This window comes from Clytia hemisphaerica, unplaced genomic scaffold, assembly GCF_902728285.1.
Source record: "Clytia hemisphaerica strain Z4C2 unplaced genomic scaffold, Clytia hemisphaerica genome assembly, whole genome shotgun sequence".
Taxonomy (NCBI): Eukaryota; Metazoa; Cnidaria; class Hydrozoa; order Leptothecata; family Clytiidae; genus Clytia; species Clytia hemisphaerica.
This window is the reverse complement of record NW_027104034.1, coordinates 40554-64114: the sequence shown is the minus strand read 5'-3', so window position 1 is coordinate 64114 and position 23561 is coordinate 40554. Positions and strand designations below refer to the sequence as shown.

The window sequence follows — 23561 nt, the reverse complement described above, 5'->3', positions numbered from 1 at the left end:
AGAAGGTTGTTACATGCATTTAACAAAATGTAAAAAAATATATCACGACAGTCTGAAGATTATCATGACAACTTGAAAAATATCCCGACAGTTTAAAAAAGATCGCAACAGTTTGAAAATGATTGAGATAGGTTTTAAAATTTTCGCGTCGTCATATTATATTATGTCAAAAGAGCATTCCAAAAACATCACAAAGGATGCTTGAAAATCATAGACAACACCATTGTGCTTCATTGGATATCAAACACTGAGCTTCAACTCAAGCAGTTGGTTCGAAACAGAGTAATCGAAGTCCATTGACTCACAAACATCTGGAGATTCATAAACTCCAATCAAATGATGGCCGACGTAGCAACAAGGAGAGGTGTCCAGTTATCAGAGGTCCAGCCAAAGTCAGAACGGTTCATCGGCCAAGACTGGATGTATCAAAATGAATCCAAGTTTCCTGTTAAAAAGGTAAGCAAAATTACTCTTACCTCTAAAGATCTTCAAGAGTTTCACAAAGAAACGCAGTCATTAAAGTCAATTAGGCTTAAAGACACCTCTTGATGTTACATGCAACGTCAACTTTGTTGTTCCATCGGAAGTAAAAGCAAGATAAACCAAGGATTTATTATACACTGGATATACAAGTAACAGATTTTTGCTGATTTCTCGTGTACTAAGCTATGTCCGCAGTAATGATATTATTGTTCACTCTCCTTCCCTCACTCATCCAATTCCCAAAAGAGACTTAAAACTGTCCTATGCGAGTCAGATTCTTCCACTTAATTGATAATTATAAGTCGTTATGACGTTTCAAGCTGTGACAAAGATGCAAAAGACATGTTGTGTATAAGAAATTTAATGTTGACACCGGAAATTTTCAAACTTCAACCTCAAAAAAACCACCTTGCCACCACATGTCTCCAAAGGATTTTCATATCACAGTGGAGCCAAGACACTCAATATTCTTATTTATGTTAATTCCAGCTCTTCTGGGGACAGTCTTGGAAAGATATTTCCAATTGAAAATTTTGTTACACTATAAGTATTTTGTCTGAATTTCTTGTCTAATGGTGTTTTTCTCACATTAGATTTCACAAATGTATCCGGCTTGGAATGCTAGCCTTACTTTCAAACTTTTTTTCTGCAAATGTACAAAAAGAAAGAGCTAGAGAACTTTTTAAACATGAGACTGATAAACATTTTTTTAAATCAGACATCTTCGAGCCGCCATGACAGTTGTCCTTTGCGGACAAAGCTAGAACATCAATTGTTTTCTGAAACAATGAAAATGGTTAGGGTTTTAGCAATAATTATCAAGAGCATCAGGTAGATGAGATGGATGAGAAACAACAAGAAAAAGACGAGAACAGTCACAGCAAAGTTCGATCAATCCAGTAATGGTCCATCCAAAGACGACATCAAGCAAGCGGAAGATTATTTCTTTCGCAAAGCAACGACGGAGGTCAAACATTTCAACAAGCCATCTGTCTACAACAAAATCAGCCAAGAAGTCAGTGGCATCCTCTACTACTTAGGACAGTTTCTATCAACAGAAGCCATCAATATCGTCACTCCAATGGCATCATCAATGCATGACTTGCAATCAACAAGCTTCTTCGTTCCACTCGTCGACAAACACTCACCTTTAGCATACAGCATCATCAACGAGGTTCACTGCTAAGACATAACAGTGAAACACAGTGGTAACGAATCAATTACGTTTTGTCCTTAAGAGAGCATACGTTCTTGAAGGACGTGAAATTGTCAAACGTATCAAATGAAACTGTACTCGATGTCGGTACATCGAGAAGAAGACTGTGAGCATTGAAATGGGCAAGATCTCGTCTCCTCAATTAACAATTTCCCCTGCATTTTATTATTCTCAGATTGATCTTGCAGGGCCTGTAAAGGCATACTGCAATCACCACAGTCGATCAACAATCAAACTTTGGTTGACGGTCTTCTGCTGCATGACGACTTCAGCTACATCAATCAAGATCATGGACGACTATAGCACTGTCCCCTTCATCCAAGCGTTCGTACGATTTGCATCTCACCATGGTTATCCTCAGAAGCTCTTCATCTACTCTTGTAGCCAACTTATCAAAGGATGTAAAAATGTCAAAATTGACTTCCACGATATACGAGCCAGACTTCATCGCAACTACTCCATTGAATTCGACGTTAGTCCAGACACAACTACCAAGGAAAGGTTGAACGCAAAATCAAGGATATTTCAAGATCGATCGAGAGGAAGATTTCTCAATCAAGACTATCAATCCTTCAATGGGAAACAGTGGCATCAGAGATTTCGAACAGTCTCAACAACATGCCTCTCGCACTTGGTTCCATCACATCTGATTTCGAGAGCATGGACCTTATTACACCCAACAGAATTCTTCTCGGACGTAACAACGAGAGAGGTCCCATTGGTCCAGTCAATTTTCCATCAACATTCAACAAGACCATCCAAACGAATATCGACATCTTCAACACGTGGTTCAAAAATTGGTTGATCTCACATGTTCCAAAGCTTATTTCACAACCAAAGTGGTTTAAGAACGACAAGCACTTGAAAAAGGGTGATATTGTCCTTTTCCTTAAGAACGATTCTTCCATTGCCCAGACATATCATCTTGGATGAATACAAACTGTTCATGTTAGTAAAGATAGTAAAATTGGTAAAGTTGATAAGGAGTATGTCAATTCAAATGAAACTGCAAAACGTAAAACCATAGTCATGATAAAAAACACCGGTCTGGCAATGTTTTGTTTTATTTTTTTTGCTCAATTTTCTTTTGTTACAAACATACTTTTTGATCACGTTACCAAAAAATCCTCTTCGGATTGGTCTCTTTTCTAATCACATGATCAAAAAGTTTGCAAAATAAATCGATTTTGGTACGTAAGCTCTATCTTTTAACAATCAAAAGAGACAAAAGCCTTCAAGACCAGTGTTTTTATAATGAATATAATAAAACTACCAGGTGTGTCAGAGATTTAGTTGTTATTCGACATGTTGGTGAAATGGATATTTTGCAAGAACTCAATGCAATGTTTAAGAACTGAACTGTTTCTGGATGGATTCACATTTCACTTTTCCACGTTGGGGGAATGTAGCACGAACGTGCAAAAGATACCATTTTATTTATAAGAAAAGCAATTAAAAAACAAATTTTGTACTCATTATGGCGTCATATGTCAATTAGTTCTTTATATTTATTAATTAGTGTCTCCCGTGAACATTCGAGATCTAGCATATCAGATCTCATTTCAGCTTTTTTCACTCTTATTCAATCACATATCATAAGGCGTGAGTGTGGTATGCAGAGATCAGAATGTTTTCAAGAAATCAGTGAACAAATTGAATCTAGTTTTCTACATTTATTTCAAAATTTACATTTGAAATTTTGAAAATTTGGAGTACTTTTACACATCACTTCACAATTGGCAGGCTGGTAAGCTAATGTTTTTCATACTTTTTTTTATATCAAGGCTTTGTCAACTCAATTTTTCTGAAGTACATTTCAATCAAATTTTTAATTAATTAACTTAGATCAATTTGTATCAATTTTAATTTTCAGTTTAAACACATTTTGTCATACTTTCAATATCAATCAATCATTTGTTACGAACACCTGTGTCCGAAAATTCCACATTCAAACATACGTCGTCCCTGGCTTCCATACAAATGGCTATTTGAAGACGACACTTTATTGAAAGCGGTAAGAGAAAAATCCTTTCATGTTTCATCCTATTATTTCATCTCATTGATTATCATTTAATGTTTCTTTAAAGTAGTTTAAGATAAAATTGAGGTATTTCAGGCGTCATACTCCATTTTAACTACAGTGCCTGTAAATTTACTTAAATATTAGAATTTACTTATTTAAAGCTCTGAGTTATGCCACATTTTATAAGAACATTAAACTTTTTCAAGCCTAGAAATGTTCTTAACGTATACTCAAAAAGTAAAGCGTAGCTCTGAAAAAACTATCTTATTGAGTTTAATTCTTAAACCAGCTAAAAGCATAACCATCAAGCTTTTTGTGGTCAAAAATTCAATGCAAGAGAATTTTCGATTCAAGAGATATCAAGTCATAAGTAAGCAAAGGTGTAGATTTTAAACATCGGAGATCAAGTAAATATTTTCATAATTACTTCACTAAAAAGAAACGTTAATTTCAAATTGGAAGAAAGATAAAAAAAATCTAAATTTGTAATGCAAAAGAAAGAAATATCATTCGTCTTTCCACTGCTGAAAGAATTCCTTTGGAAAAGCCTTTTGTTAATGAGATAATTAATTTCCAAGCTGCATAGGTCAATCTTTCAAAATGCAAAGTTTCATTAAATTGACAAAAAACTGACCTGTCAATCAAAAATTAATGAACTCTTTGGTAATAAAAATTATGCATCTCGACTTTTTGGCCCAGCGCTAGCGATAGGGCCTTTCATTTGCAACTCTGTCCGTCCTTCCGTCCTTCATTCCGTGTGTCTGCCCGTTTTGGTAGAAACGGCGCTTAATACCAGTACCACACTTTTTGCCGTCTGGACAGGGAAAAGCTTGCTAAAGTCGGGTACTGGCTAAAAAAAGATATATTTTCTGATTTCGCGCTCCTTAAACAACAAATGTTTTCAAATAAAACAAGATGGCGGTCGAAAAGAGGAAATTGATTCGTGTTGATTCATTACTTTCTTGAACATTTTCTTTGCTTTAGAGACTTTCAAACCAAAGAAACTTTTTAGTGATTTTTCTTTGTAAACCTTTTTCAACATTCTGTCATATCTTATAGTTTTTGCTCAAGTTTTCATAAAGCTTTAGGGGTGAAAATTCTACCTTAAATCACTGCCATTTTAAGTTTCTTGTTTTCAAAAAGACTTTACTTTTAGGAAATAATGGCTTCTAATATAGAAATAAATAAACTGAAATGTGTAAATTTAAATAAGACACAGTGTTGCTTCTGGATCTGTCGCTGTTAAACAACGGTCAGTACAGTGACAGTGGGACGTGGCATGATTTTCAAACTCGACAACGTACTCGACACCGATTTATTTCAAGTAAACTGATTCTGGAATTTGTTAATGGACACTAAAATGGAGTTTATGTGTAAATTGGAACAAGATTGGAACTTTTTTTTTTCCATGATGCTACGTGTGAAAATGGTTATTTCTGGATCTGTCTCGTTTAACGAATTGGTGGCTTGATTTTTCAAACTCGACATATAATTATTTTCAAGTCGAATTGACCTTGATGGAGGAAAGAGGGAGAAGATGAACAAAGACAATACAACGAAGAAGCTCAATAAATCGATGTGGCACCATTTTTACATTTTTTGATGTTGTTTCTTATGGAAGTTGAATTTAATGATATTTTGAATTTGATTGTTTACCTTCGAGTAGAAAGTTTCGAGCTTTCAACATTCAATTCATCTTTGATTAAATACATTATGTTTCGTTTATTTTTTCACTTCCCTGTTCTAAGAAATGAAGAAAGGGAGAATTATCCTTGTCGACTTATGTTTCATTGTGTTTTGTTTGACGCAGTAAAATTTTAAATGCTTTGGTCATCCCTTTTCTCGGGGAAATTTGAAATCTTGTTAAACATTTTTTAGAATTTTTAGAAATTCCAAAATTCGCGAAAATCGCGCGCGAAAATTTCGCTTTTGCTGGGCCTTCACGCCCAACGGGCTTCTTGTTTTAAACTTCAACAGGGTGTAGTAAAAGCGTCATATTTCACTAAAATGAAATTTGGACAGTAGAAAACTGAATAGCTGTACTTTCAGTAGTTTTAAAAATCATTCAAAAACGATCATCATTTATTTCAAAAGTTGACTTTAATTATTTGAGTATATACTTTTTTGCGGAACACACTGTAGTGCTATAAAAGCGTTTCTAAACTTTATAATTTCACCAGCTCAAAAACCTAGATATGAATAATAACAGTTTGTTCATTAAATCCAATTTTTAATTTCGCATAGCGAAAGTATTACAATCGGTTTTCTGCGGTCGTAGTGCTAAAAATTAACACTCAGCACTCGTTCTTCGTGTTCATAGTGCTCCACATGTTCTTCTAGAACATTCTAGAATATTCTAAAGATGGACTCACGCACAAAGATGAATAACAATATTTCTTTAATCGTTCTACAAGGTGAGTGTAACCAAGGGTTTGTAAACATTCCGTGTGAAAGCTTTTTAATGGCTGCTTGAAGTAAACACTTTTTGCACACTTTTCCTGCTGTGTATATATTTTTATTATGTTTTCTGGTAACTTGTAGAGTATTTAAAGAGGTTTGTCATTCGTTTACTACTTAGTATTTTATGTTTGTGTAGTTAGTGAATGCACCAATAAGCTTTTACAGTGCTCAGTAGAGTTTTTGGCTTTTTTTGACCACACCCCCACCCACAACAACTAACAACAGAACCCTTCAATACAAAAACACAGGTATAATATTTTTTAGCAATTAGTCATAGGTGTTGATGAACAATGAATAGAGCTTTTCGTCGTTGATCACATTCATATGGAAGCAGCCATTTTTTATACATTCATAGATTGCCGAAATAGATTTGCATAGTTTTTGCATTTATAAATGTAGAAAATGACGTCATTTTCAAAATGATTTATCTTTTTTCAATTTATGATTCACCTGTACCTCAAGCGCTGTTTCGTGGAAATAGGGCTTTCTGTGGTTATCGGTTATATAGACCACAAACTTTTTTGATTTTTGGTGATATTCGATCGTGTTCGATTGCGTTCGAGTAAAACGTTTGATAATTGGTTTGATTGATTGTAAACTACCTTTGATTATGTTTGATTACGATTATGTTCTATAAGTTTGATTGGGATTAAATTAAATTGGATCATTTCTTTAGAGCGTTTTTAGCGTGGACGGCCAAGCGTGTTGTAAGTATATACGGTACGAGAGTGAATAAAATCGAATACAATTAAATCAATCGAGTGTAATCAAACATAATCAGTACAATCGAACAGCAAATCCTTGGTGATATTTGATTGCAATTATTATTCTATTGCATTCAATTGATTCGGCGTTCGATTCATTCGATTGACACCGTCTGGCCATAACATGTGAAGGTGGAAATCAATCTACAGTACATCTTATCCCCCATTGGTCATTGTTGGAAAAAGTTTTTGATTTGACTCGTTACAAATTGTGGGAGAAAAGTGGGAGAATGTTAAATAGACCTATTGCTAGTCCGGGTGTCCTGTTGAATAATTTTAAAAACTCTAGCACTAAAAACAATGACCACATATAGCACATGATTATTCTGATTATGCATTTATTTTTCTTAATCATTGTTTTGAGGCTGGTCTTTTTAAATTATTCAACATCCTGACTAGCAAAAGGTCTATCTTGAATAGACCTTTGTTTTCATAGGACACTATGTCCAGGTTAAATAAGGTTACGACCCTGCCAGCACAGCAGCCTTACTGAAGCACCGGACACAGAAAACGGTGGTCAAAATAGGCTTTTTTATTACCACTTACTTAATGACTTATATCCATTATCCTGTTCTTTATCATTCTTATAGCCTTAGAATAATTTTTTTTGCCCTAAATATTTTTCAAACTATTTTCCAAAAAAAATCAAAAACTTTTTTGAAAAGAAAGTCATCACGTGACAGAAAAATACGTCATCAAAATTTAAACGAAAATTTGAAGTTGGTATCATGCTTAAAGCAACATTTTCAAACGATAGATATTGACCAGTAGTGCTTAAAAATGGGGTCACTTTTAATTTCAGCTTATGTTTAACTCCAGAAATTTAGAATTAAAGGTATGACCTTATATGGTAAAAAAACGAATTGCAGAGTTTAAACTGTATGTTCCCGATATACTTAAAAGCTGAAAACTGACATGAAGGAAGTTATGGTTAAAAGGAAATCTTCTATCTTGAGACTTACTGAATTAGGGCCTTTAATTTTCTGCTAGGTCTGATTTTTTGCCAAAGACGGGGGTAAAAATGAGGGTTTCCCGTTTTTGAAAATCGGGAAATCTAAAAAATTTTCAAGACAACAATTTTTCCTTTATTGTTTTGAATTTACTTACCAAGTTTGAAGGCATTTTGATTATTCTACAAGGCTCTGTAAACCTAAACATAATTCGCTGTGTGACGTCACAGGCTTAGTCTATGTGGGCAAAATACAGCTACTTTTTACCACCGTGAATGGCTGGTGTCAACCGAGAAAACTTTGTTTCACTGGACAATCCTAACAAAACAAGGGACCAGATTTGAATCACTCTTACTGTTGCCGGGTAAAAGGAAAAAAAGTCTGGTGCTTGTCCAGCTTCAAGAATTTGTGCAACTTAACAGTAGACAAACACCAGACAGTTTTGAGCGGTGTAATCTAATAATACTTTTCAGCATCCAATAGAAGATGAGCAAAAGTCTGGTGCATCGGCAGGGTAGATGAAGCTCCAACATCACAAAAACAAAACAATAATTTATGAGTTTATTCATTCTTATTGTTGTTTTGATGCTGGAGTCTGGAGTTTTCTTAATTGTTTTCAACTTGACATTGCACTCCTGAAGGGGCCATCGACAAATCATTTTCAATTTTTAATGGCATTCGGCTGTTAACGGGTGGAGGAAGGTTGACACCATGCTGCTAAGAAGATTTGCAAAGGTCAATAATGTTTTTTTTTTCCATAAGCATAACACTACCTTTCTATAAGCATGCATTTTGATATCCATATCTCTTATTGTTTAATAAAATTCGAACCTGAAATAGGGGTACAGCAGGTGGGAAAAATTGAGTGACAGTGCTAAATAAGCCCCTTATTCTGTCTTGGCAAAAAGCCTTGGTTGAGCTTTTTTAACATATCTTCATTCGGTTGGAAAATTTGGGCTTAAAACAGCCATATTTTAGTGAGTTTATTAATTGATACTCTCATTTTTCAGTTTGGAAAAATGGGCTCTTCCAGAAAAAAATTGTACATGGGGGTGGAGGATATAACAATTTTTAGTGATTTACCCCCCAAACAGGGTGACTTTTGGCCCCCCCAGACAATAGGTTTTACCCCTGGACAAGCATCTGCTGACCCCCCCGGACACCCCAAATTACCTCCGGACAGAGCAAATTCCCCCCCCCCGGACAAGGTAAATTTTGATGATTTTTTGCTACCCCCCTCCCCCGGACAAAATCCTCCACCCCCATGTACAATTTTTTTTCTGGAAGAGCCCATCTAGCTCAGATTGAGCCTTTGGGTATATTTATTTTTTGAGTATTCATTTGAAGTGCAAGTTACACTTATTCTGTATACTTTGTAAGAAGTATATTCCTAAGAAGTATAAAGTGTTAGACTACTGTAGCCTAGGATAATTTATACTATTCTTCTGTATGAAGTCAATTGTGAAATTGCCATCTATAGAAAGCCTTTTCTACGCTTATAAAAAAGAATCTTGATGATGATTTATGGAAAGGATTTAGGGGGGGTTGTCACACTGACGGGATTGGCCCTTTTTAAGTACGGTATTACGGGATTTGACGAAAAAAAGACGGGAAAACGGTATTTTAAAATCAGACGGTGACGGTATTTAGCCTATTTATTTGCCATTATGCCGGTATTTTAACCTCTACAAACTGGTGTGACGGTGTTATCATTTTTTTCAATTTTCGGGATTCCGGGATTTAGCCAAAATTTTGACGGGAAAACGGTATTTCGAACCCCTACAAGCCAATGAAGTATAACCCCGAAGGGCGAGAATCGAATCCCATTGGTAGGATTTGAAGCCAACAAATCCTACCAAACTTGCGCGGCCTTGAGCGGCTCGCCTGGTTTTTACACAAATGACGGATTGAAACTAAAATTTACCGCTAAATTTCGAAAAAAATATCAATCGTAAACAAAGGAATTCCTACATTCAATCTGTCCGCATTTTTTAAAGGCTTCACTTTTTCTTGCCTGAGAAAGGTTAGAGATTGAACTCCCCTTCGGGCTTTAAACTCAATGCTACAAATCCTCCCATTTAGGTTCTCTATGAAAAAGTAAAATGGTATCTACAACCTCGTGTACAATATTCTTCATGCATCACGTTTAACACGTCGTTGTACAGCAGATACCCCCCTGCTTGACCTCGTTATTTTATGGTCAATTTTTCTCATTTTGAATATTGGGCTTTTCCAGAAGAAATTCGTTCATGGGGGGTGGAGGATATATTATTTTTTCTGTGATCTACCCCTGGACATTTCGATTTTTCACCCCCTGGACAAGCATCAAGTTGACCCCCTGGACACAAATATTTATCCCTGGACATCGCAGATTCACCCCATGGACATGGCAGTTTTTCAGGGTTTTTTCAATACCCCTGGACAATATATCCTCCACCCCCCATGAATGGTTTTTTTCTGGAATAGCCCATTATGCGAAATTTTCGACTTCCGAGTCGTCTTGTTAATTTCGCTTAGCGAAAGTATTACAATAGCCTTCCGTGTGTCTGGCTGGCGAGACATTTTTTGGGGCGCAAATTATGGCGTGGGCGTTTGGCTGCGGGCGTACTACGGCAAATATTCTAAAGGTGGACTCACTCACAAAGATAAAAAAGTGATAAAAAACATGGCTTTTCTTAATAAATAAAATACGCTAAAGGTAAGAAGTGTAACCAACCCTTTGTTATTATCATCGTGAGAACTTTTTAATGGCTGCTTGGAAACTTGCTGCTGCTGTATAAATTTTTATCATATTTTCTGGTCTTTTGTAGAGTGTTTATAGAGGTTTAATATTTGTTTACTACTAAGTACTTTATGTTTGTGTAGTTAGTGAATGCACCAATAAATTGATCATGCTTAGTAAGTAGTACAAAAAGAGTTAATTTTCCACAACAAACAACATCATTACTAATCCTCTCTTCTCTTCTTCACCAAAACTACAAACAGCAGAGGTATGATCTTTTTTTTCTTTTTTCACCAGATAGTTATGTGTTAATAGTGAAACCAGTTGTGACAAAGAGTCATTTTTAGCAAGTACCGTGAAGTTCGGGTAACTTGAGGGGAGGGTAACAGAGGGTAACTTGCACAGCCATCAAATTCAAATGACTGACCAATCAAAGCAGCAAAATTTCAAAACAAATGAACTATGCAGCTCCGCTTGCAGCTCTAGCCTACCATTTTTGTTTTGATTTAACTTTGTATTTTAATGACCAAATGGGTAATTCATTTGAGGGCTTATGCAAGTTACCCGATCTCACGGTATTTCTTAGAAATCATGTCAATTGAAATTCAGCAATCATTTTTGTATAATCGAAACAACCCTGCCTAGACACTGCCATACATTGTCATTGTACAGTGATTTTCGGTGGGTAAGGTGGGGTGTACAGATAATACAGCAGATTTCAAATTAACCTATTTTCACCGTCGTACAAAGGACATTTAGATCCAGCCCCACCGTACACCACCGTACAATGTACAGCGGGTCCCTCGTTAATGATGACAGTTTTTTATTCGATGAAGTTTGGTTAGTAAAAGTTCCAGCTTTTCCTCCCCGATGGGATGATAGATATTGCCTCGCTCTTTAAGTTTTAGCGTGGACGTCTGCTAATAAGCCGTTGGAATGTAAAAAGAATGGGCTATAAGGTAATAAATCAAACTCATCGAGCTTCAATCAAACTTCACCGATCTTGATACACCTTTTGCTAATTAGGATTTTCATTTTGAGCCATGGTACGTTGTTTGTATAAGATTCCCATTTCCGCACTAAGATTCTTGTTACTTTTCTGGAATCTTTCCCCTATATACACAAAAAGGGAGTTGATCGCTACAGATCGGAGAGTGCAGACGTGTTGTTTCATAAACTTGAAAATTTTCAAATTTTAACATTTTGGCTTTGTTTTGTGTTCTTTGAAATCGTATGTTACAAAATGAATGAGCTTGATACAAGTTTTCAAAAGGAGATCAGAACAACGGAGGCATTTATCGATGAGCAGTTTACAAATCATTTGAAGAAAGACATTATGGACGAGATTAAAATCTTCATTTCGAAAACAGTGAGTAACGAACTTGAATTATTGAAGCTGTCAAGTGATGAGAGCCTTAGAGGACCTGAACAAAGTTTTCATTCAGAGGGAAAGGATTTCCTAAAACATTTGAAACGGGAAATAGACTTTTTGAGAAAACAAGTTGAAAACCGTGACGATCTTATCTACGCTCTGTTACAAGAAAAATCTATCAAAACACAAAACATACAAAAATACAAAAATAGTGATGATTTTCAGTTCCCGAAAAATCCTATCAAACACTCTAAAAGCACTCAAAATGAACAAATTAGTCTTGATAATAGATACGACACACTTTTTATTAAAGAAAATTCAAGTTCATTTGATGATGACATTAATGACATTATAATTGCACCCAAACAAAAGGGAAACGTTACAACCCGTAAATCGCGCAAAAATAATTCAAAAAAAGGAGACACTGACAGTAATAATGGCAATAATAATAAAAGGGTTGTTGCAGTTGTTGGTGACTCGATAATCAAACACGTCAAAGGATATCAACTCACAAATAAAGATAACAAAGTTGTAGTGAAAACTTTTCCTGGAGCAAAAACTGATTGCATGAAGCATTACATTATACCGACACTCAAACAAAAACCAGACCTTGTAATCATACACTGTGGAACCAATGACTTGAAAACAAAAGAGCCGGAAGAAATTTCAAAAAATGTTGTTGCCCTGGCGAGATCGGTGAACGAAACAAATCAAAACACTGGCGTTATCGTGTCTGGCATTGTTCAAAGAGGAGACGACCTGAATCAGAAAGTAATGAAAGTAAACGAGATCTTGGAGCATCAGTGTAATGAATGCAACATTGGTTTTCTTGATAATAGTGGCATCGATCCCGGTAAGCACCTTAATGGCAGTAAACTGCATCTCAATGTTAATGGGACCGATGAACTTCAAAATAATTTGAAAAGTATTATAAACTGTTGACGTGTTTTGCATGAACTTGACGATGAAATTGACGACCTCGATGGTACTGAAATTCTAAAAAATCCTTTACAAAACCTGAGCAAAAAAGATGGCATTTTATTTACATATCTCAATATAAACTCTATTAGAAACAAGCTCAAAGACGTAAAGGGAATCATCCTACCCCATGTGGATATCCTCTGTATAGCAGAAACTAAGATAGACTCTTCGTTTCCGGAATCCAAGCTTTTGATTAAAGGGTTCAAAAAGCCAATTAGACTTGATTTTTCTAAAACCAGCGGAGGTTTGCTACTTTACGTAAAAAACCAGCTCCCACTTCGCCAACTTAAAGATAATCTTCTATCACCTGGAATTGAGTGTCTTACACTGGAGTTGAATTTGAGAAAAACTAAATGGCTCCTACTTTCTATTTATCGTAATCCAAGTTTACAAAAGCTAAAACCGTTTCTTGAAGAATTAACAAAAGTTCTTGACCACTATAGTGACACGTATGAAAATGTATTGATTTTTGGAGATTTTAATGAGGAAATATCTGAGAAGAATATGTCAGAGTTCCTTGATGCATTTTCACTGAAAAGTCTAATTAAGAAGCCAACATGCTTTAAGTCAGAAAAGGGTAGATGCATTGATTTGATCCTTACAAATCGGGCACCTTGCTTTAAAAACAGTGGGTCATTTGAAACAGGAATCAGTGACTACCATCATCTGATTTATAGCATGTTCAAAGCTAGCTTTAAAAAATCTCCTCCAAAGATAATTGAATATAGATCCTTTAAAAATTTTGATGAAAAGGGTTTCCGGTCCAACCTCTGTCGTAATCTTGATTGTGACTTCTCAGACTTTGAAACTTTTAGCACAACTTTTGAAAATATTCTTGATGCTCATGCACCAATGAAAAAGCGAACCGTCCGGGGAAATCAAAAACCTCATATGTCTAAAACCCTACGTAAAGCAATCATGGTTCGCTCATACTACAAAAACAAAGCAAATAAGACCGGAAACCCCCTCTATAAAACCTTGTATCGCAAACAAAAAAATTATATTGTAAATTTGAATAGGAAAGCAAAGAGAAAATACTTTCGTGATTTAGGGACATCAGAAAATTTCTGGAAATCTGCAAAACCATATTTCTCAAAGAAAGTCCAACATCACGAGAAAATCTTCTTGCTTGACGATTCAAATAAATCAAAACTTGTTGATGATGAAGCCTCCATAGCAAAAATTTTTAACGACTATTTTGTAAATATTGCTTCCCATCTCGGCCTAAAAACTTCAGAATGCAGTCTTCCAGAAGATTCTGAAACCGATCCGCTTGAAAACCATCCTAGTATACTTCGCATCATCGAATCTCTATCTGCAAGCAAGTCTTTCTCTTTTAGCGAAGTAACTCCTGAAGATATCCATTGTATTATGCTCAAACTTAATCAAGATAAATCTGTCAGCGGTCCTTTTTCCATTAGAATAATCAAAGTGGTCTCTGATATACTGTCAGGGCCATTATCAAGACTCGTAAACCTTGCCTTCAGTACTTCTAAATTTCCCCAAAGTCTAAAAAGGGCAAGGGTTACGCCTGTTTTTAAAAAGGAAGATAAATTTCTGAAGAAAAACTATCGGCCAATTAGTATATTACCAGCTTTTTCAAAAATATTTGAGAGAATTATGCACGACCAACTTTCATCCTACTTTGATGGCATTTTTGATTCGAGACTCTGTGGGTTTAGAGCTAAGCACAGCACTCAACATGCTCTAATTCAAATGATTGGTCAATGGCATCAAAGTCTTGATGAGTCCGGGAAGGTGGGAGCAGTACTGATGGACTTATCAAAGGCTTTTGACTGCATTGACCACAAACTTCTTATCGCAAAGCTTAAAGCCTACGGAATTGAAACAAAAAGTCTCGATCTTCTAAAATGTTATCTGAGTAATCGCTATCAGAGAACAAAGATCGGCTCTGAATATAGCGATTGGTTAGAAATCACTCTAGGTGTTCCGCAGGGGTCAATTCTTGGTCCCCTTTTATTTAATATATTCATAAACGATTTATTTCTTTTTATTGTTAAAGCCAGCATCTGCAATTTTGCGGACGATAACACCTCACACTCTTGTGCGGAAACTCTTGAAGAGGTCATCTCAAATCTTGAGTTTGACCTAGAAATAATCTTAGCCTGGTTTTCAAATAACTACCTCGAAGCTAACCCCGGAAAATTCCAAATGTTGGTTCTAGGAAATAGGAATCTTCCTGTAGAAATCAGCGTTGGAAATGTTAGGATAAAATCAACGGATTCTGTTGAGCTTCTAGGCATAACTATTGATAACAATCTTTCTTTTGCGACCCATATCAATTCACTTTGCTCTAAAGCAAGATCCAGAATCTGGAGTTTGAACAGAATTCGTTTTTATCTTAATTTTGACCAGCGAAAGTTATTATTTAATGCTTATATTATGTCAATATTTAACTATGCACCGATCATTTGGATGTTCTGTAATAAAACCACATATGAAGAAATCACTAAAGTTCATAAGCGGGCCCTAAGAGCTCTACTCTGTGATTTCAGAAACGATTATGAAGTTTTATTGCAAAACGCCAAATGTAAGACGGTTCATGAAACTCAGCTTTGCTTCTTACTTTGTGAGGTCTACAAATCTGAGAACAAATTAAATCCGAAGTTCATGCAAGAAATCTACGTAACGAAGAAAATAAAATTCAACTTCCGAAACAAAGTTTTAATGTCTATACCTAAGGCTAATTCACAACGTTACGGAACTCAATCTTTCTTATTTCGAGGAAGCCTGCTTTGGAATCAGATCCCTGAAAAAATCAAGCTTGAATCCTCTATCGAAACTTTTAAATCCTCACTGAAAGAAATAAGCCTCACAAATATTTGTCTTTGTAAAATATGTATATAAAAAAAAAATTTTATCTTATATTCTTCATTATATAATTAGTTTATTCTCTACGGTTGGTATTAATTAGTATTTTATTATTACTATGGCAGACCAACAATAAATAAATTGGAAAATAAAAATAAAAAAAATATATTTTTCACGGGATAATCGGCAAGAGATTGGGGAGGGTTTGTTTAATGGGGTGCAGTTTAAATAAGTTATAAAGGAGTCAAAGTTTAATAATCTCAAGGAGTATTATTTCTTTAAAGCTTAAAGTTGGCTAGTTTTTACCCTGCAATTTTCTAGTCCAGAAGCTGGAGTTCAACTGCACTCATTTTCTTTATAAGCATAACGTTTACAAGCATACTGAAGCTCAAATTTCCAGAAAAATTAAATTCGAAAAAATGGTGATTTTATTTTGTTTTTAATCTCTTATAAATAACACAACTTGGTCTCTTAAGAATGTACACTATCTAAACTTACAATTTTTTTTTACCAAGCATAGGGTTAAGCATAATTCGAGTCTCAAAACTGAGCTTTACTTAAGCATAGTGAGCTTCAGCCGAATTTTACCTTATGCTTATAAAAAAAATGAGTGTGCTCAACTTTTTGCCTTTAATGGGCTCTTCCAGAAAATGTCTGTACATGGGGGTGGAGGATATAGTGTCTGGAGGGGAGGGTAGTGAAAAATCTACAAAATTTGCCTTGTCCTGGGGGGGGGTAAACTTGCTCTCGATGGGATCAACTGATGCTTGTCCGGGGCGGGGGGGGGTAGACCTGCTGTCGGGGGATCAAAAGTCACAATGTCCAGGGGGGGGGGGATTTCCAAAAAATGTTATATCCTTTATCCCTCCCCCATACTCGAATTTTTTCTGGAAAAGTCCAATGATTTTGATGGTGGTGGGCCATCATTTATATCAGAAAGCGAAGATAGTATACAACAGATTTTTCTGACTAGCCATTTTTCTCAATTTTAGATAAATTATACTGTTTATAAAAAGAAGTTGATATAAACTTTGCGCAAGTGAAAGAAGTCTTTATCACAAGTTCCTTCAAAGCACAAAATGAGGTTTCTGGCATCAAAGAATGATAAGTTCATTTTTTCTTCTTCGTTTTCAAAAAAAATTAAAATTATTCTTCTCAAGTATAATGCAGTTCTCTGAATTATTCTGAATTGAAAGATTTTGTTTACGCTTTATAGAATAGAATTCTTTCTCTAGTTCTTTTAAGGTATGTGTTCACCTTTCTTGACACATTCTCTTTAATTGATCATATCTTTAGAACAACAAATTTTTATACATCAAAAGTATATATTTTCTGAAAGCCAATAATATTCTCTTTCTAATGGTAAAAGTTTCAGCTGAATTTAAAAAACTGGGCAGGATATAATTAAAATCTTAAGAATTTTGACCTTACCTACTTCAAAGAAGTTAAAGTCACCCATAGCTTTTGAATTTTGAAAAAATAATTTCGATACTATGTCTTGGGATTTTCTTTGGGATTGACTTTAACTCTTTAAATCCTAAATTCTGTAAAAATATCGATAAAAAGGAAATTTAAATGTGATTTTTTCAGTTATCTGTAAATTGAGGAAAAACAACTCGGTTTGAAATAAAATCCTAAGACACTTTTTAAGTTTGATCTTTTGTGAATCTCATAAAAAAAGAATGAAGTCGATATTTAAATGCTATGGGTGACTTTAACTTCGTTAAAAGTAGTATGGTGTGGTAAAACTTCATTTTTTTCTACATCAATTTGAAATTTTTAACGAGATAATTGCTGTTTATTTGAGTAATCAGTGAAATGTGTCAAAAATATTACTATTCAATAGAGGTGAGAATAAACATCAGCTGAATTCTCTCTTTTGTCTTTGTTGTTTCCGAAAGAGACAATTATTTGAGTAAATAATCCATCATAAGACGAACTCTAAATGGTTATAACTCTGGATCAAAAAAAGATTTTAAGATCGCGATTTTACCAAAATGAAATCCAGTAACTTTTCTTCCACTTTGACTGAAAAAAATTTTTTGACAAAAAATCGGAAAAAAGGTGTACACATACCTTAAGGAATCTTTTTTTTAATGAATTGAGATTTTTCATTAAAAAACAGGGTATCAATGACATCTATGACCTGTGTGTACAATACATTGTGTATATTTTGTGTAACGCTTCATTCAAAATGCATAATGCTGCAGGAGTCACGTTTCACGCGTCTTCGTCGTTGATGTTCAAGTATTATGCGAAATTTTCGACTTTAAGTCGCCTTGTTTTAATTTTGGATTGCTATAATCGTCGCATATTTTTGCATTTGTCTATTTTGAATAATTTAACACCCCCTTCTCACAGACCAGTTAGGATTTTTCTGCCAGTGGGGATAAAGATAACGGAATGAAACTCAATGGGGATTGAATTCCTATATTTTCATGGCTAGGGATTTTAATTTTTTTGCTTTCAAGTCAGAAAACTCAGTGCAGATGGGAAAAATAGCATAATATTTTATTTGGTTATTTTCATTGAGGACAAAAATTGGGGTATCATTTTCCACCTGGGACGATATTTTGGCAAATTTTTTAAGTGGGAAAGGATCCCAGTGGATCTGTGAGAAGAGGGCCTTTTATAAAACCATACATAATAGATTTTAAAGATAAAGATTTTAAAAATCATATTTTTGATTTTAGCTGAGGAATACAAAAGGTTACTGGAAATCATATAATGGAAACCTCATTGGAATATCTCGAATGGAAGAAAAATAGAACTCGAACTACAGCTCTCGCATGTATTCTGATTCTCCTCTACGGAATTGAAAGCCAAGCACTGGAAGTGACTGTACTCTACTACTTCTCGGAGAACTTTGGGTTATCTTTACTTCAAGCAACATTTTATTACAGTGTAATGGAGACTTTATTCGCTGTTAGTAATCTTATAAGCGGAATACTTTTTGGACGATACATTGATCGTACGCGAAATTTAAGATTTGTGTTTTTGCTCAATTTGGGTGTCATATGTATTGGGAACTTAATGTATTCAATCCCTTGGCATATTTGGTCGGTAATGACTGGACGATTTCTATGCGGCATCAATGAATCCTTGCAAACTGCAGTATGTGGTAAGATCTTTTTTATACTCTATTTCAATGTAAAAGCTAGCACTGACCTGCCTTAGGGGAACTAAGTTATATCCACCATCTTTAATCAATTTTTTAGAAAAAAATTGTATCCCGATCATTGAGTTTAAAGCCCAAAAGGCTAAAGGAGAATCTTTAACCTCTCCCAATCAAGAAAAAGTGAAGCCACTTATTTCTCATCCAGAACGCACCTAGAACGCGCCGCTAAATCAGGTATTCGGCCGTTAAATCAGGTATTCGGCCGTTGATTCAGGTCTTCCGCCGTTGGTTTAGGTCTTCAGCCGTTAATTCAGGTCTTCAGCCGCTTAATCAGGTCTGCATCCACTGATGGAAAAAAATTTGCCCCGCCGTAATCATGACAACGGATTGTATCTGTAGCAGTTCTTTTGTTTTCGAGGACTGCAATTTTTGAAATCTAACAATAGATTTTACTTTGAATCCGACGTTTGTGTAATGTAAAACCACGTTCTGGATTGGAAATAAATGACTTAATTTATTCCCACTTCCTAAAATTTTTCTCTAGGGTTTTTAAAAATTTCAGTGAAACCACGTCCCAAGTATAATAAATTAAAATCGAGTTTTCCCGAGTTATTGTAAAAGAACTAAAGATATGATTATCAATTTGGGATTTAAAATAATTCTCATAATTCTATCATTTTCAGCATGATAGATCACATTGTATTCCAATCCTAAATGGTTTGGTGTTAAGGACCATTCCAACAAAATTTTTATCCCGTCTAGCTATGGGTGCTATCAAATGGTTCATTGTTCGCGGAACCCCTAGGTCCCTACTGGTGGTATCCAGCCAAAAATGTGCGTGACAATTCCTCTGGAATTGCCGTTTAGTATTATCTATATAGTGGTCATTAAATAAGCCATTAAAGATTCGAACGGCGGGTGGTATTGGAATGTTCTATGACTCAAATAGTCATACCTGCAATGAGAAAACTAAGGGGTCGCGCTTCAGAGGGCTGAAATATCATTAACCGCCCTTTGCGAAAACGTCATTTGCGGCCCGCTCGGAATTTTATTGAAGTCGTTGCATTGAAGCGAAAAGACTAAACTGACGTCAGAAAAAAACACTTTTTGGTCATTTGCGGCCCGCTCGCAAGGGTACTCAAAACTTGTTAAAGTCATTGCATTGAAGTGAAAAGACTTGGTTGACGCTAGAAAAAAACGTTGTTTGAATGTCCGATATGGATAATAATAGTAATAGCGTTAAGGCTTCGTTCGTTGTTGTCATTAATTCTGCCCTTGCAGTTTGATTATTAGCCCTCTAGTGCCATTTGCGCCCTCCGCTTCGCGTCGGGCCCAAATGACACTCTCGGGCTAATAATAAAACTGCGGCGGCAGAAAATAACAACAACGACCTCAAACTGAACTGAAACTTATATACTTATTATCTTATAACCCTTTATAAGACGTTTCTAACTGAATGGCTCGTCTGTAAACGTAAACGTCGTAAATTTCGAGACATTCGACTTCAGTCGGATTAAATTTTGAATGAACCTGAAAAAAGCTGAAAATGGCCGTACTTCGCAACCAATAGGGAGTTCGACTTCATTGGTTTTGGCAGGTTCCTCCACCGAAAAAAAGCGTTTTCAAAATTTCACGTAGATTAAACTTTACGAGTTCAATTTCGCGCAAGTTAATCCGATTAAAGTATAGTTAAATTTACCACAGCGAGGATAAAAATTTGTATCAAAACCCTAAGGGGTTAGAAATTCTTGTTGTTCAAAGCTAAAAAATCCAGTGTGGAAGGTGTGGAGTGCAGTTTTGCCATCGAATTTAGAAAAGGAGAAATTTTCCCACCGTGGACGAAAGCTTGACCCAATTTTTCCAATTGGGTTGGGTTTCTAACGTGTCTGTGACACACAGATATAAAAACCATTTAATGTTGATATTCTGTATCATATGTTCAATAACTATCATCTTCAGCAATATCTATATCATATTTTTTCAATTTTAGGTGAATTCCGAAGATGTTATAATGACAAAGAATTGGTCAAATTTCTTAGTTGGTATGAATTTCTATATTCTGTTGGAATAAATATTGGTCCTGGTCTTCCTATCTTATTCTCATACATCAACTTTCAAATCGGTAATTGGAAAATAAATAAATACAACGCAATCCCATTCTTAATCGCTGCAATAACAATGATAATCTTTATAATTTCTTGGTTTTTGGTTATCGATCTTTCTAAAGATCTGGAAAATCTTGGTGAAGATGCTGTTGCAATAGCACGTGGTCGAAAGCAGGAGAAGGATCCCAAACGGGTACCTCTTGTCGAGACATGCATTCGAAAGCAGGAGGAGAACCAAGAACGGGAACCACTTGTCGAGGCACGTGTTCGAAAGCAGGAGGAGAATCCCGAACGGGAACCACTTGACGAGGCACGTGGTCGAGAGCAGGAGGAGGACTCCGAACGAGAACCTCTTGTTGACAGAGATGATAACTCATCTAGCAACACAGATGGAGAAGTTTCTCAAGAAAGGAGGTTACTAGGCTGGAGAGAACTCTTTGAATTGGATATTTTATCACTATGTCTAAGTTATGGAGTCTTAAGATATTCAGTAACGACTGCAATCGCTATGGTTACTTTGTATTCCGTCAATACTTTTCATTGGCAAATGAACACTTTGTCCTTGCTTCATGTTTTTGTTGGATTTTCAACCTATATCTTTCTGATGGTGCTAGTTTATCGAAAGGTTTTTGAAGGACCCTTAGCAATATTTTATGGATATGCCATGAGCTGTTCACTGGCTGGATGTCTTTTGTCTCTCCTGGTTCTTCCAAAGTTAATAGTGATACCAACAATGGCTGGACAGATAGCTTTTGGTGTAACTATTGTGGCAATTAAGTGTTTTGTTTATTTTCAAGCTCAATCAGCAGGCAAAGTGCTCTTGTTCAACACTGTCTCAGATTCAAATGCAAATCTTATCGATGGATTTAGATCAGTTTTTGGAAATGCATTTCGTATCTTCGGAAAATTGACTCTCTATTATTTTTTCTTGTACGCTGAATATTTTTCACCACCTTTTATAATCTGCAGTATTGTATTTGTGTGTACGCTAATCCATAGAAGGAATATACATTTGTTCCACTAAATTTAAATTTAGAAGAACAGACTGAGTAAAAAAATATCAATTCAATTTCTCATTATTCCAAGCTTCGTTTTAGTTTTTGTTTTTACAGTAACATTTCTATTAGGTCAGTGATCTTTTACTACCTATAAAAGAAATTGCGGTACGAGCTATTTTAAGAGTACTCGATCCTATTAGTAGATTGTGGCCTCGGCAAAAACAAAAGCTTAATGAATGTAGCATTGACTTAATGACCGTCTGCGGCCTTTTAAGCTGTATTAGATGGCTTTTGCGTTGGAAAAAATACTACAGAGAAGAAAAAGAGAAAAATTCTTTGTAGATGAGATTTTGATGGTATTTTTGAATTACGTCATCAAGTTATCATTGAGGGGCATGGTTTTTATGGATTATTCAATTAATCCAAAAACAATGTTACAATCTTCCGTTAAGCTATGGTGCGTTTAAACGTCAATGTCCCTCTAATGATTTGTTTCCAAAATAAATACCACACAATCAGATATTGTTTAATTTCACGATATGCACCATTTTTAATATCTTCTAAAATTACTTCACTCTTTGGCATCTGCTCTGGCATCCAAATCTCCTAAGCGAATATAGTTGGACAGAAGTTCTTATTTTTATACAGGGTGTTCCGAAAAAAAGTATCGAGCTCGAACATGATTCTGAGTAGAAGGTTGTTGCATGCATTTAAAAAAATGTAAGAAAATGGGTGCTTTTTCACTACGCTAGATAGATAAGTGGTTCTCATCAACGGTCCTTTTCATAAATTTCTAAGGGTTGTAAAAAATATACAATGAAGATTCGTGCTTAACATTAGATTTTGATGGCTTCATATTAAGATTCCAGATTTGACGTCGAAAATTGGTCAATAAACCTTTTGTTCTCCAAGAGAGGGGTAGAGCTCTCTTGGCTTAATGACCAATTAAACCAAAGATACACCGAAAACAGATTGTTTGCATTAAAATAGCATTCAGAGCATCAATATTTATCAGCAGTGAAATTATTTGGTTTTTGCATAAAATGAAAGAACTGCCTCAACTGTTGGAGAACTGCTTATAAAAACGACTGACTTATAACTACTTTCAATTAAATTTTGTCAACCATGCTGCAATTAACTCCAAATTCAAAGGGTCGTAAACGCTTTGGCAACTCTTTTGGGAGTCAGTGATGTTTTCCTATCAATTTTCTTTGTTTCTGCTAATCGATTTTCGGCCGACAGTCTCAGTGAAAAAGCACCCAATATATACCAACACAATAATTGTTTTTACAACAGTCATTATGATTAAAAAGAATTAACTTTTTTTACAATTTTTATGACGTTAAAGTTGTTGAGAATTGTTTTTTGTAAAATTTATCCATAAAAGACGTCCCATGACAATTGATACAGTATGACACAGAAATAAGCTTTGATAAACATTGCAAATTTAGTGAAACACACACAGGAAATTTCTTTATATAGAAGTGGTACGACTCGATAGTTTTTTTCCGAACACCCTGTATAAGTCTCAAAGTAA

At 35.3% G+C, this 23561-nt stretch overlaps 1 protein-coding gene across 1 annotated transcript; it reads left to right on the top strand.

Annotated features, from left to right (window-relative positions):
- Positions 1-3232: 3232 nt before the first annotated feature.
- On the top strand, positions 3233-22197 carry LOC136811728 (uncharacterized). Its single transcript, XM_067068347.1, has 4 exons — positions 3233-3446; positions 3573-3713; positions 18497-18924; positions 20912-22197. Exons 3-4 carry the CDS (start codon positions 18531-18533, stop codon positions 22048-22050), a joined length of 1533 nt encoding a protein of 510 aa, XP_066924448.1. The 5' UTR covers positions 3233-3446; positions 3573-3713; positions 18497-18530; the 3' UTR covers positions 22051-22197.
- Positions 22198-23561: the final 1364 nt, after the last annotated feature.

Coding starts and splice junctions, on each gene's coding strand:
- LOC136811728 (XM_067068347.1), top strand. CDS start 18,531: ATGGAAACCTCATTGGAATATCTCGAATGGAAGAAAAATAGAACTCGA. Junction 18,925..20,911: donor CTTGCAAACTGCAGTATGTG/GTAAGATCTTTT, acceptor TTTCAATTTTAG/GTGAATTCCGAAGATGTTAT.